Here is a 13,441-nt window from a genome sequence, read left to right as displayed (position 1 = left end):
GCGGAGCTCCAAAACGAGTGCGCGCCACCCCCAAAACAGATGAAGCTGCCCGCTTTCCGCCACCATCAACGCCAGAGGTCTTTAGAAGGCGCTCGTGAACCTTGTCGCGCGCAGCGCATACACATGCCCAAAGCGGAGGCGACACAAAAGAGCAGCGCTAGCATCAAGAGGTCAGGAGGAAGAGAGAGGGGGTGGGGCACGAGAAGAGCGTCAGCAGTCGCCACACCGAGCTGTCCCTCTCTTCTGTGCCAAGAAGGAGAGGGCCACGTGGCACGGAAAGAAAGGAGGGCTGCAGGAGCTCGACAGTTTGCGATGCCCCGATGCACGCATGTGCGTCAAGGAATACGCGAATGCCGCAAAGTTATGTACTACTGCTCGAGCACAATCGACACGCCAGAGAGCACAAAGTTCTGCGCAGCTACTTCGTCGAGGCACGGAAGAACGAACTGGCACACGTAGTCCTCCTTGCTGGAGTTCGCGTAGACGGGGACTTGTACTGAGGCCTTGAACACCGGCGGAGATGCCATCCACGCGACGAAAGTCTTCTTGATGGGAAAGAACGCTGGCTCATCAGCGGTGGCGATGGGCTCCAGAAGATCGGCGTCGTCCAGCACGGCGCCCTGTAGCATGAGCCCCTCGAGGGCTGTCACCACCGCCGCACCCGCTGGGGGCGTGGACGTGGATGCCACCAGCGTCAGCGACACAAGAGGCTGTTGAAGGACGTGCGCCGTTTCCACACGCAGTGCGTTTAGGAAAGTCTTTGCACGCAGAAAATGGGAGAGGTCAAGTGTGGCGTTCGCGAAGGTACCGTTCGCCATCATCTTCTGCCACTCGCCGATGGTGACGGCCTTGCGAACCAGCGCTTGCATCCATGTGGCAATACGCTCCTTGCTGGGGAAGTGACCCTCCCAGCTACCGGGGACGTCGCCGACGAGCATCGCGGCTGCCTCCTTGCGACGGTCCTCCGTGAGCAGCGCACCGCCTTCAATCACTTTTCGAAGATCGTTCACAGCCATGTTGACCTGCGATACCAATCGCAGGGCTGTTAGGCGTTCGGCTTCCAGGAAGCGATCCAGCGGCTTTGGCGCCGCGGCGGCGGAGGCGTGGGCCGACGGACTTGGCGGGGCGGACGGCGGCGGCACGAGTATGTCGGCGTGCGAGGCTGTCATCGCTGCCCAGCGGTCGAGAATTGGTGTCAGTCGCGCCGACCAAGCCTCGCGATCGGCCGCCACCTCACGGTGAGACTCATGGATCCGCTGCAGGTCACTGGTGAGAGCACGCACGCGCGACAGTTGCACCACTCGATCGGCATTCGGCGGAAGCGAGAAGAGAACGGGAATATCGCTGTCCGGGAGCCTCTTGATGGCTTGCGTGAAGTCGGCGTAATCGCCGCTGGGAATGCGGGTGTGGTAGAAGAGCGGCTCCTGCTGCTTTGTGCCGGCCATGCAGTTAACGTGGAACATCTTCTCCACATAGGTGGCCATGATTACTTTGTCAAAATGCGTCTCCATCTTGCCGCCGTAGATGGCGTCGTTAAGGATGCCGCGAATGGATGGCCAGTCGACGTCGCCGTGCATGGAATGACGGAGAACGATGTCGGCGGAGGACTTGAGGTCTGCCGCTGTGATTTCGTAGTCTTTTGTCCAACCCTGCGGCACATACGAGCGGCGCTCCTGCACGATCGCCTGCAAAGATGCTGCCGCGAAAAGGAGCTGCCTCTGCTTCTCGTCCTTCTCGTTCACAAACGCCGGGCCCCAATCATGGTAGGTGCGCAGCAAGTTCTGCTTAATTCCGGGGGGCGGCTCAAAAGTGATCTTCAGCGACTGCCCCAGCAGGATGAACGGGAACTCGTCGTGCGCCTCGCTCGTGAGGAAGAGGCGGAACGAGGCGTCTGGCTTGAGCACCATCAGCTCCTTCTCCAGCTGCGACACCCACTGAACAACGAGATGCAAATTCTTCAGGAATAGCCATTCGCCCTTCGCGGCAGACTCGCGCAGCAGCCGCAATGCTTCGCCTGTCTGTCCGCTACCCATGGCAAGTTGATGAAAGCGCACTCTGCCCACCTTCTTGTGGGCGATGGCCTGCAACTCCTGCGAGGGGTCAGCCCCGGCGGAGGTGATGACCAGGACAGGGCGGTTCGCGTCGGACTGCTCGACGGCAGAGATGAGGCTGCCGCTCTCATCCAGGGAATCCACCTTTAGCAGCGTACACGCGACTGCGTTCATGGCGGCAATGAGGCGGTCGCCGCGCAGCGTCTTCATGAGCAGCAGTCGCTGAAAGTGCGTGAGGGACTTGAGGAAGCCAGGGTAGTCCGATTCCGGTGTCGCAGAGCGCATCCACTGCAGCCACACGTCCGCCTCCTGAAAGCGTGCCTTCGAGGCCATGTCGGGGAAAAGCGCGGCGAAGGTGCGGAAGGTCTGCACACTGTCTGGTAGGACGAAGGTCGGAACGCGCACCTCCTTCCGCTTCTCCTCTACGGCAATTGCTTTGTCAATGAAGAAGTCCCACTCCGCTTCGGTGCACGCGGAGAGGTGAAGGCTGCGGCAGAGGTGAATCCCATAGACAACGCGGTGCTCTTTGAAGAGCGACTGCGCGATCGCAGACACAGTGATCTGAATAAACGTCTCCTGCAGAGCTGCGATCTTTGTCTCGGGGTCCGTGCGCAGGTCCTCGTGGCGCTTCAGCGACCGCTGAAAAAGGTTGAGAAAGAGTTGAAGGGAGAACTGATACATGTGCGAGAGCTCCTGCAGACTCTTCGTCAGAAAAAAGACGGCGCTGGCGGTGGTGGCGAAAGGGCGATAGACGTTCCGTTTCGCATCGATGTCTACCTGCACCAGCTTCGACTGCTGTAGCGCCGTGGATATGTCACTGGCTTGCGACTTGATCTGGTTCAGCGACTCGATCAGCGCCTTGTTCTCGAGCAGGGACCCCTCCGAGTTGGCGAGATTCGCCAGCAGCCGCTCCTCCAGCTCCGCTAGCTGCATCTTGAGGCCTTCTTCTTTCTGGAGCGTTTCGAGCTTCTCCCTCTCTAGCTGCGGCTGCTCGTGCTGGATTGTGATGCCGAGGAACTGCCCCTCCAGCCCGCTCTGCGTGATGGTGAAGCTGATGGGGGTGAGGTAGCCCATGATGCCCGGCGCCACATGCAGGTCCGTGCTTCGCGTGACAAGGTACAGCTGAAAACCATCCGCGTAGTCTACAGTGCGGCGGTCGCCGATTTGAATGACGCGCTTCGTTCCCTCAGTGTGGAATTCCTTTCGGAGAATAGGGTACAGAAACGGCTCCACCCGGTCCACATCCGACACGATAAACTTTTTGCCAAACCGCAGCGCCAGCTCGAGCGCGGAGGCGAGGCGGTTCTCGGAGATGCTGCAGACGTCTACCACCGCCTTTTGCTTCTTCAGGTTCTCTTGAAGCCATTGCACTGCCTGACCGGAAGGATCCTTGATGAGCGGCGTGCTCACCTGCTCCTGGATTATGACGGCGTTATCCATAGAGAGCTCATCGCCAGGCAGGCCCTCGGCTTTGTAGTGCAGCTGCACGCTCTCGTCACGCAGAAATGTGAAAAAGTTGAAGTCGGGCAGCTTCACCCGCACCTTCCACTCCGCCAGAGCGGCGCAGCGCGTGTCCTCTGCGTCCTCGCCGAGGTACACGATAACACCAGCCGCCAGCAGGCACTGCTTCGGCAGCAAGAACGAGTCGTGCGTGATGGTCCGCATTTGAGCTGTCCAGCGCGTGTGCTCATCCCCCAGCTTCGACAGCAGCTCCTTGGCGTTTACAAGCAGCTGCTCCGCCTGCTCCACCTGGTCCTTTAGCCGCTCCGCCTCAGTGGTCTTTTCACCGAACTTGTCCTTGAGCTCCTCCACCTTCTTCTCCACCTTTCTCAGCTTCCCCTCGTACTTGGTCATCTCCTCTTGGCCCTTCTGGAGGTTTGCCTCGTACTCCCGCAGTTCCGTCCGCATTGGGGCCACTGTCTCCAGAACCTTGCTGTACTCAAGCACAGCCTTAAGCCACTCAGCCATCGGTGCAGCTGCCTTGGAAGCGTGCGCGATCGTTTCACGCTTGAATGATTCGGCGTTGGCGGCGATGAACTTCTCTACCTGTGTCCTGGCGGCGGGGCCGACGTTGTTGATGTCAAAGTTAAGAATCTGACCCTTGATGTCGCCAGCCAGAACCTTGCGTATGGCGGGCCACGTGGCCGCCTCCGCGCCCTTGCCCGCTTCAATCAAAAGTACAACACCTTGCATGACACACTGCACCGTTGCCGGGGGCTTGCCCATCGAGCGAAGCTCCGTCAAGTGTTCGGAGCGGATGGAGCTAACCGCTGACAACGCAGCATCCAGCACCGGCTGGATTCCGCTCAGCCGGCCTTCGATGACGCTCTTGCGCTCCTGAATAGCTGACTGCTCCTTGTCCAGCTCTTTCTGAACTTTGTGGATGCTGCGCTTCTGGCTGCCGGCCTCCTCCATTCGCTTTTGGATTTCCTTCAGCGCGTCATCAGCTTCTTGCTGCTTAACCTCCAACAGCTTCTTTTTCTCCGTCACATCCGTCGCAATTTTATCGACGTTCTCCTGCGCCTCGTCGAGCTTGGTAACACCGCTCTTCAGTCGAGCCAGCCCCTCCGCCACTTGGCGGCTCTTCTCCTGGAAAAGATGGTCGAAGGTCTCGCACAGCAACTTGAAGTGCTGCGGGGAAAACTTCTCGCCAAAGGAGCGGTGCAGGTGCACCAGTTCGGTAGTAAGGCTGAACTCTTTCTTGTCCTCGCGCTGGTCAAGCACCTTGAAGGCGCTGGCGATCATGATGCGCGGCACCACCTTCAGGCTACTGCTGTCCCACGTACCCATCCAGTACACATTGCAGCGTGTAAAGAGAGCCGGGTTCGCGCGGCACTGCGGCTCGTAGTTACGGCTTGTCGGGTCCATGACAACGACTATATGCAGGTAGCGGGCAATGCGATCGACAAAAAAGTTGTACGCGCTGATGCCTTCTCCCGCTGCCTCGACCTTGAGAGGGTTCAGCAGCGCATCCTGCTCTTCCTGGGTGAAGAGCCCGGCAACCTCGCCGGATGACAGTAGCGAGTTGATCGTCTCGAGGAAGTAGGGGTGGAAGAAATTGTAATCCTCGAGAAGGAGCACAATTCTTTGCCCCTCCACCCCTGCCTTCGTCATGGCACTTTTGAGCTCCGCGGTGAACTGCTTTACCCCGTATTCGCGCGTGACGCCAAGCGTGACAACCGGAGTTCGGTTGCTGTGTGCGACGAGCCGCACAATCTGCGACGCGCACACGCCGGAACGCGCCACCAGCATTAGGTTCCCGCGCTCCTGCGACAGAACCCGGTCGACGCGCGCAATCCACGCGCACACCTCCGGGATAAGCTGCACGTCGAGGCTGGCATTCTCGCGCGAGTACTCAAGCGCAAACGCCTCCGCCGACTTCTTCACCTCCTCCAGCGTCGTCCCCGCCAGGCGCTTCTTGCCCGGGGACGCCGCGTCCAGCCACGACACGTAGTAGACGTTCTCCTTCTCCGACGGCGCATCGCGGTGGCCGACAAGCAGTGTTACGTTGTCGCGGATGGCCTTTGAAAGGCGCATACGCTCCTCGGTGGTCACTAGGCGGTCGACAAAGATGCGCCGCGCCTCGTACGCGAGGACGTCGGCCATGTTAGGGGTGTCGTAGTTCAGCAAATTCAGCACCCACCTGGTGATGTCACGTGGATTGAAGACGTAGTGCGACGCCACGTCCACCGTGCAGCGCGCGGTGACGGTCTCGTACACGGTGGTGACGCCGCGGGCCAAGTCGGCTGATCCCTTGTTCGGCATGTTGAGCTTCAGCCGTCCACTCTGGAGCATGACTTTGAGAAACTCAGAGTACACCTGCTGCAGTGCCTCCTTGGAAGGGTACGAGACGCTCAGGACAGACGTGATGGCTAGGAAGCGCGGGGCGACAGGGTGGCGACCCATGCTGCCGGGAGGGTTCATGCTTCCCACAATCTGCACCCGCTCCACCGTGACCCACTCGAGGTCCGTGTCATAGAAACCGTCGTACAGGATTAGCTGCTGGAGGAAGGAGTGGAGCTGAACGGTGCCGTAGCGGTCCGGCTTTGGCAGATTGAGGTCCTTCAGGAGGAGAATGAGCCGCTCCGCCTCTTTCGGCCGGAGCACCTTACCATGGTTGGAGTTAAACATGGAGCACGCCTGCTTCAGCTTCTGAATGACGTGTATTGCCTCAGTCTGAGCCGAGCAGTTGATGCTCGCCACGCGGGCACTGGTCGTGTTCATGAACAGGTTGTTCAGCAGCATCGCTTTCCCGCACCCCTCCGGGCCGACTAGGATAAAGGGGCGGTACACCCCTGGTCTCGTTGGCTTCGCCCATGCCCGCATCACCTCCAGCGCGCGCTGGCACTCCACGGTCAAAATCATGGGGTGGCGATATAGGTCATCAATGATGAGGTCCACCGCCGGTGCGAATTCAAGCGAGACGTAGTCCTGCTGCGCCTCGTCGTACCGGAAGTCCAACGGGCTCTTCGCATCCGGTGCCCGCTCATCGATGAGAAGGAGGATCTCTTTCGCATAGTGACGTCGTGAGCCCTCCGGCAAGTAAGAGCCCAACCCGTAAAGCAGCGCTAGCGCAAACTGCTTCCTCGTCGTGCAGTTTTTCATCTGCGCGAGGCCTGACATGACCAGGCCGGTCCTCGTTGTCCCCACAACAAGATCGCCGTAGGTAAGCAGCGATTCGATCGCTTTGTAAAAGTAGGCGTCGATCCATTGCCGCAGAGGATCCTGCAACTCCTCGGGCTGCTCGGCCAGCCACGACGCGACCGTCATCTTGGGGTCCACATCTTCCTCGGAGAAGTAGATGATGCCCATGCGCGACACTGTCGCCGGCGAAGCGAACTCGAGGCTATGCGTTTCGAAGAGGAAGTTTACGTTGTCCCCAAATTGCACGCGCACGCCGTTTGGCATGGTCAGCAGTTTATTGTCATCCAGCACTGAGTTTAGCGACTCCACCCACTCGGGATCGATGTCGCCGTCGCAAAAGATCCACGAGTGCGCCGACGTCTCCTCCCTCACCACTTTCTTTGCCGCGTCAGTGAGGACCCCGTCGAACCACTCGCGAGTGTCGGGGTCCATGCGACCCAGCAGCTGCTCTCGAGGTAGGGCCTTAGGGTTGACGACGTACAGCGGCACCTTCTGGCCGAGACGCTGCAGCGCGCGACGCAGTACCTTCATGAGGGTGCTCTTGCCGCTCCCGCTTGGGCCGACGAGTACAACACCCATGCGCTGCTGCAGCGCCTCGTAGAGCTGTAGGATCTTCTGGATCTGCGTCTCCGCCACCTGCAGCTTGAGCTCCTTGATGGAGGCCTCGATAGCTGGTCGCAGGCTTTTGTAGTCGATTTCAAGCACCTGCACGCCAGGAAAGATGTCGGTAAGCAGGGCGTTGAAGAGCACAGCGTCATCGAAGGTGAGCTTCGACAGCGTGTTGACGCGCAGCGACTTGATCAGAATTTCGCTCTCATGTTGCAGAATCTGCTCCGCCGACAGCTGCACTTTGCCCGCCACCCGCTCCGTCAAGAAGTCATGGACGAGCGTTCCGCCAAGGCGCAGAACGGCCTTCATTGCGCGCAGTCCCCAGTCGTAGTGCTGCTGCTGGGACAGGAGTTGACTGCAGAGCTTGAACGTCTCCACGACTTTTGTCGCCAGATGCTTCGCGTTTTCGAAGCCTTCGCTGTAGAGGATTGTCTCGGTGATGAGCGCGTTATCCGGGGCGCTCATCGCGATGGAGCGGAAAAGCTGCTTCAGGTTGTCTGGCAGCTTGCTGCGGCCGCCGTAGCGCTTGCCCGCCGGATTCAGCGTCACAAAGATGCCAGCGTTGGAGTCGACTTGGATGCTCCTGCCAAGAAGCTGGCACGATTTGTCGCCGCTCTTGAGGGCTTCCTGGATGACCTGGATCATCTGCGAGACCGCTGACAGCTGGTCGACCTTCAGGCGGTTAAACTCGTCAAAGCAGCCCCAGGCGCCGCACTTGACGAGGCCCGTGAAGATGCGGCCCATGGACTTGAAGTCGATGCCCTCATCACAGTTGAAAACGAGCACCTGGCGCCCCAGCGCGTTGCCGAGTGCCTTTACCGTCTCCGTCTTGCCCGTGCCCGCAGGGCCGTAGGGGTTGCCGCCGTAGCCCAACCGCATGCCTTGCGTGAGGGTGAGGTAGCAGCAGTCCGTCAGCAGAGTGTGCACCAGCTTCGGAGCGTTGCCCTGATACTCATAACTGTACCGAAACTCTGCATCCACCATGCGCAGCACGCACTGCTGCGCGTTGTTGAGATAAAACCGCAGCTGCTTCGTCCACAGCCAGTGCGATTCCCTATCAACCCCCTTCGTAATCAGAAGCTGCACCACCTCAATGTTGTGGATGAGGTCCATAATGAGCGCCTTCAGCTTGATGCCGACCAGCGCATCGCTGTTGCCACCAGCATACGCGGTGAGCTCGCGCAGCCGGGTCTGGAGGTGACTTTTCAGCTTCTGCAGTGCAACACCACCGCCGGTGGTGTCACGAATAGCAGCCTCAACGTTTTGCGTGAAGGTGATCATCTCCGCTGTGCACAGCACCTGCGATGCGTAGGCGCCGATGTCAGCTCTGGCCACACACTGTACCACATGCACCTTGAGCGTCGCCTTCACTTCCGCGTCCAGCTGGGAGAGCCACATCTCCACTTCCTCTGTCACCCGCACAGGCTTCAAGAGCGGCACCGCCTCCCCTTCAAGCGACTGGATCTGCAGAATGTTCTCCCTCTGCGCGTCGAACTGAACACTGTGAATGCCCATGAATAACTTTTTGAGGTGCGTCTGAATGACACTGGAATTGTTGCTCTGCGCCAGTATCTCCAGGAGATCGTCGTCGCTGATGAAGTAGAAGCGTGGGAACCTGTCTCGCTTCGACTCGAGGAACTCGTTGAGCGCCTTTTGGCACCGCTCCAGTTGCTCCGACACGTCGCGCAACGTGGCCTTGAACTCCGTGCGCTCGGCAAGCGCGATCAGCCGGTTATCACTCTTCACCGCCTTCACCACCGCCAGGTAGGCCGAGTCGATGCGCTCGAAGCGTTCCTTCTCGTGTGGCAAGGCGCCACGGCGAAAAATGGGTTCGAGGTACACCCACTTGCGCTGAATTTGGTTCATCTGGCGGAGGTACTCGTCGAGGGTGGAGAGGCGATCCTCCCATTTGCTCGCGTCGTTCGAGAAGAGGCTGAAGTATGGCGACTCTTTCATGCTCATCAGCAGCGCGCGGTTATCGCTGAGCGCCGCCAGGGTATCCTTCCAGTCCGTGATGAGCACGATATCAGGGCGATCCGGGTGCGAGGTGAGGACAAAGCGGGCGTCCGTGCCCCAGGCCCGCACGTCATCAAGTGCCTCTCGGACCTGCGCCTCACCTTGCGCGCGACTGTGTAGCTTTTTGATGGGGCCCTCGTTCTTGAAGATGTTTTCGTAGCGGTCGAGGATTTGGCCGAAGCTCACCGTGTCCTGCGTGACGTCTCGAAGTTTGAGCAGGGTGAACAGCTCCATCCAGTGGGCGGAGGTAAAGCCCTCGCCCCGAAGATACTTGAGCAGGGGCACGCACAGGCTCCACTTCTCCAGCATCGTGCGAATGTGCACTGTGACAGAGTTGGCCGCAATCTCCTTCAGTCTCCCCTGCCATACGCTCACAAAGTCCTCAAAACGGTACACCTTCGCGCGGAAGCTGATCCACGGCTCCTTGCACAGCTCCTGCACCTGCTGCTGGAAGTCACCCAGCATCCTCCACATGTTGGCGTAGTCTTCTATGTCTGCTTCCGCGTCCTCGATCGGCTGTAGGTCCGGCTCGTCCAGGTGAAAGTATTCGCACTGCTTCCTGTACTCCTCGCCGCGCTCCTTGAGTGCTTGCAGCTCCTCCTTCTTCTTCATCACAAACGCCAGGGGCTTCTGCGCCGTCAGGTCCTTCGGCTTCAGCTCATGCCAGCGTGTCGTGAATCGGATGGCGTCCTTCTCCCACTCCTTTACCGAGTTTGACACGCCTTCCCGCATGCGGTTCAGCTTCTCTTCGACCTCCTTTTCGTGCGAGTCGAGGCGCCCCATGAAGGTGGCCCAGCGGTCTCTCGTCTTGGTGAAGTCGAGACCTGCAGTGCCCGTCATGCTCTGCAGCAGCACGTTCTTGTTGTAGAAGTGGTAGAAATCGACCTCGATGGCTGGGCGCTGCTCCATGAGCTCGCCGTAGAGCAGGTTGGACTCGCTGATCTCGCCCAGCTTCGTCATCTTGCTGTCCAGGCACCTCGCGGCTTTCGAGAGGTAGTCATTGATGGAGGTGAGGTGCTGTTCGGCGCTCTGCTTCAGCGTTACCTTGAGGGCATCCGTCAGGCGCACAAGGTGATCCTCGACGGCGCCTTTGATGGCCGCTGTGCAGAGCGTGATGCAGCCGCATCGTATGAAGAGGTCTTCGCTGTTTATGTCTTTGCTCTTCTGTTTGAGCAGCCGCACACTCTGCTCCCAATGCTGGACTTCTGTGAGGGACTTACCGACGATCTCCTCCAAGCTTGGACTGCCGTCGAGGCCGCAGCGGCCGATAACCAGGTACGGCACGAAGCGCTTCAGCTCCTGCGACACGCGCTTGAACAGCTGACCAGCGGACTGCAGCACACCGTAGATCCCGTTCACGTTGCGCGACGGCATATCGTGGAACACGCTCTTAGCAGCGCAACCTTGAAAGCGGCACGGAAACGTGATGAATTCGTTGATGCGCTGGTAATACTGTAGCCGTAGCACTTCCAGCGAAGGGCGTAGTGCGGCCTGGCCACTTTCAGCGTTGTAGACAATGTCAGCCTTGATCTCTTCGACCGACTCGTGGAGAGATGCCAGCCCGTGCTGATACTGCGCCTCCATCGCCTTGTACAGCTGCATGTCCCAGAACTGCCGCCACGACTCGGTGTTCGCGAAGCCGGCAGTCTCGATTTTCTCTCGAATGTGACGCACTTTGCTCAACCAGCGTTCACGAGACCGAAGAAGGCTGATGCCAAAGAGCTCCACTACTATCCCCTCGATCTCGTAGTGCGCTTTACGCAGGCAGCGGTTGCACTCCGCCAGGGATCTGGCTGCGCCCTGCAACTGTTCGATAAAGCGGGCAGCCTCTTTCTTGCCGCGCCACGTGAGCTTCTTGTTGCCACTGGCCGTGATGACCTTCTCGAAGCCGACGGCAGGTTCGAGCAGCATGGCGCGCGTGCATGGGATAATGTCCGCCGCCATGGAGTTGTACGTGCTTGCGACCTGCTTCAAGGCGACCCCCATCGGCAGAAACTGCTCACCCTGCTGCGCCAGACGAACGATGGGGCGAGGGATTTGGTATCCGAGGGCCCCCAGCACGCGCACCTCTTTGATGAGCTGCACCAGCCGCTCCGTGAAGTTTACCTCCACCTGCCCCTTCTCATCGATCTCCATCAATGGCGCGTCCGCGTCGAGCGTCAGCACATCACTTTTGTCCTCTACATCAGCCGCCCAGTTTCGGTAGCATTCTTGCTCGTAGTCATGCAGCTCGTCGAGTAAGTGATTCGCCGACGCCACAAACGCGCTCGCCGCTGGCAGGTCAACGAGGATGGCAGTGCACATCGTAATTTTGTCCTCCACACGCCCTCGAAGCTGACGGAGCCAAATGATGTTGTTCACTACACCCGGAAAGAAGCGGCCCGTCTGGCAGCGGCGGTCTTCCTCCTCCAGTACAAGCTCGTTCTCGGTGCTCTCGGCACGGCGCTGGTACTCGAGTCGAATGGCATCCAGTCCGTCGCTCAGCTTCGCGAGTAGCGCCTCCCGCTCGGCCACCAGCTCCCTCGAGATGATAGGGCGCTTCATGAGGTGGCAGTAGCCAGAGAATTCGTGCAAGATAGCCTGCGGTGCGAGACCGGTCCGGGTAGCGAACAAGTCACGCAAGACACTAGCGCACCGTTGCTCGATAGGCTCGAGGCGGCGGTAGTAGGCGGCGAGGGCGCCATTCCACTGGCTCTGCGCCTTGCTCGAAGGATCCGTCACATCGACGCCGTCAAAAACGTCCCAGAGGGCGTCCGTCTTCAGAGTGCGGAACTCGCAAGGGTCAATCAGCTCGCGACTCTCCTCCACAATGCCACGCAGCGCGAGGATGGTGCGCAGGCGCTCCCGGACGCGCACGAGGGCGGCATCTTCGTATCGGTCACCCCACACAGCGCTCCAGTCGATCGTTGTCAGCCGTCCGCACGTCTTGACCCATTCATCGCAGCACAGATGAGCCTCCTCAAGCAACGTCTTCTCGCCACGAAACAGTCCGCCGGCGGCCGCTGTCTTTGTGCCAAAATAGTTGCAAATACCTGCGCCGACGGAGCTCATTAAAAATACCGTGACGGAGCGGGCGTGCTCGTCCTGCGCGCTGTCATTCCAGTATTCGCTAATGGACACCTGCACGTCCTCGAGTACATCCAGCAGCTGACCCGGCTGCAGAGTGTCGCGGCTTCTCCATTTTTCGGGCAGCAGCCCAGCAGTGAAGGAGGTGCTGCACATGAACCCCATGACAGCGTCGATCGCCGTCGTGAAGAGGCGCAGCTGAATGGCGTTGTCCTTCCCTACCGAGAGCGACAGCACAACGAAGCCGCCGACGCTCACATCAAAGCGCGAGAGCGCGTCGCCTAAGAGACATGGCGGAAAGTCACAGATGCCTTCTACCACGGGCTCTGAAAAACGCTGAAGATGATGCACATACGTGGCTTCGGCCACGAGACTGAGGGTGGGGTGGTCGACTGGAAGATCGTGGAAGCGAAATTTGCTCACAGGCACCGCCTCGGCAAAGGTGCGCACCACCAGCGGTGCCGCGCCATCCACGATGACGTCCCGGCCGGACACCTTAGTAGAGCCCTTCTCTGCCCCGCAAGCAGCCTTGACCATCGCAGAGAGCAGTTTTTGAGCAGCCTCCGCCTCTGATGTAACAGTGGCCCGCAGCTGCAGCTGAAGGACTGCGCCAATCCTCTGCTCGCTCAAGACATCCCCCGAGATGTGCTTCCTGGCAGCTTTGCGGGCTGCCGTGATGCAGTCTTCAGTTGCCTTAGCGACGCTCATCGGTGGACGAGGCGCGCAGCCAAGTTCCTTCGAAAGGCCACGGCAACGACCGTTCAGTGGTTCCTTTCACTGGAGTGAGGATGCAGAGGTGATTGGGCGAGTTGTTCAGGGTCGTGATGCTGCCAGAGGAGGGCAGGGGGCAATGGCTGCCGCACGACACCCGTCCCTCTATGAGAATGCCGCACCGCCGGCAGTACGATGAAGATGAATGCCGAGACGGGAGGTGCCGCTCAGACACGGTTAACTGGTTGCGGCGGTGTTCTCTTCACGGATCACGTTGTGGCGAAGCCCAACGTTGGGTGGCCCCTCAGATTCGGCGGCGCAGCGACGACGCCAGAGAAGAGGGA

The 13,441-nt window shown here is 59.6% G+C and overlaps 1 protein-coding gene across 1 annotated transcript; it reads right to left on the bottom strand.

Moving 5' to 3' along the window:
- Positions 1-368: 368 nt before the first annotated feature.
- On the bottom strand, positions 369-13,094 carry LSCM1_02447 (uncharacterized protein; the record flags this gene model as incomplete). Its single annotated transcript, XM_067320030.1, has 1 exon — positions 369-13,094. The coding sequence occupies one exon, from the start codon at positions 13,092-13,094 to the stop codon at positions 369-371; it is 12,726 nt and encodes a 4,241-aa protein (XP_067175405.1).
- Positions 13,095-13,441: the final 347 nt, after the last annotated feature.

This window comes from Leishmania martiniquensis, chromosome 34, assembly GCF_017916325.1.
Source record: "Leishmania martiniquensis isolate LSCM1 chromosome 34, whole genome shotgun sequence".
In the NCBI taxonomy this organism is placed as follows: domain Eukaryota; phylum Euglenozoa; class Kinetoplastea; order Trypanosomatida; family Trypanosomatidae; genus Leishmania; species Leishmania martiniquensis.
The sequence above is the reverse complement of the archived record's forward strand: the minus strand, read 5'-3'. Positions and strand labels throughout refer to the sequence as shown.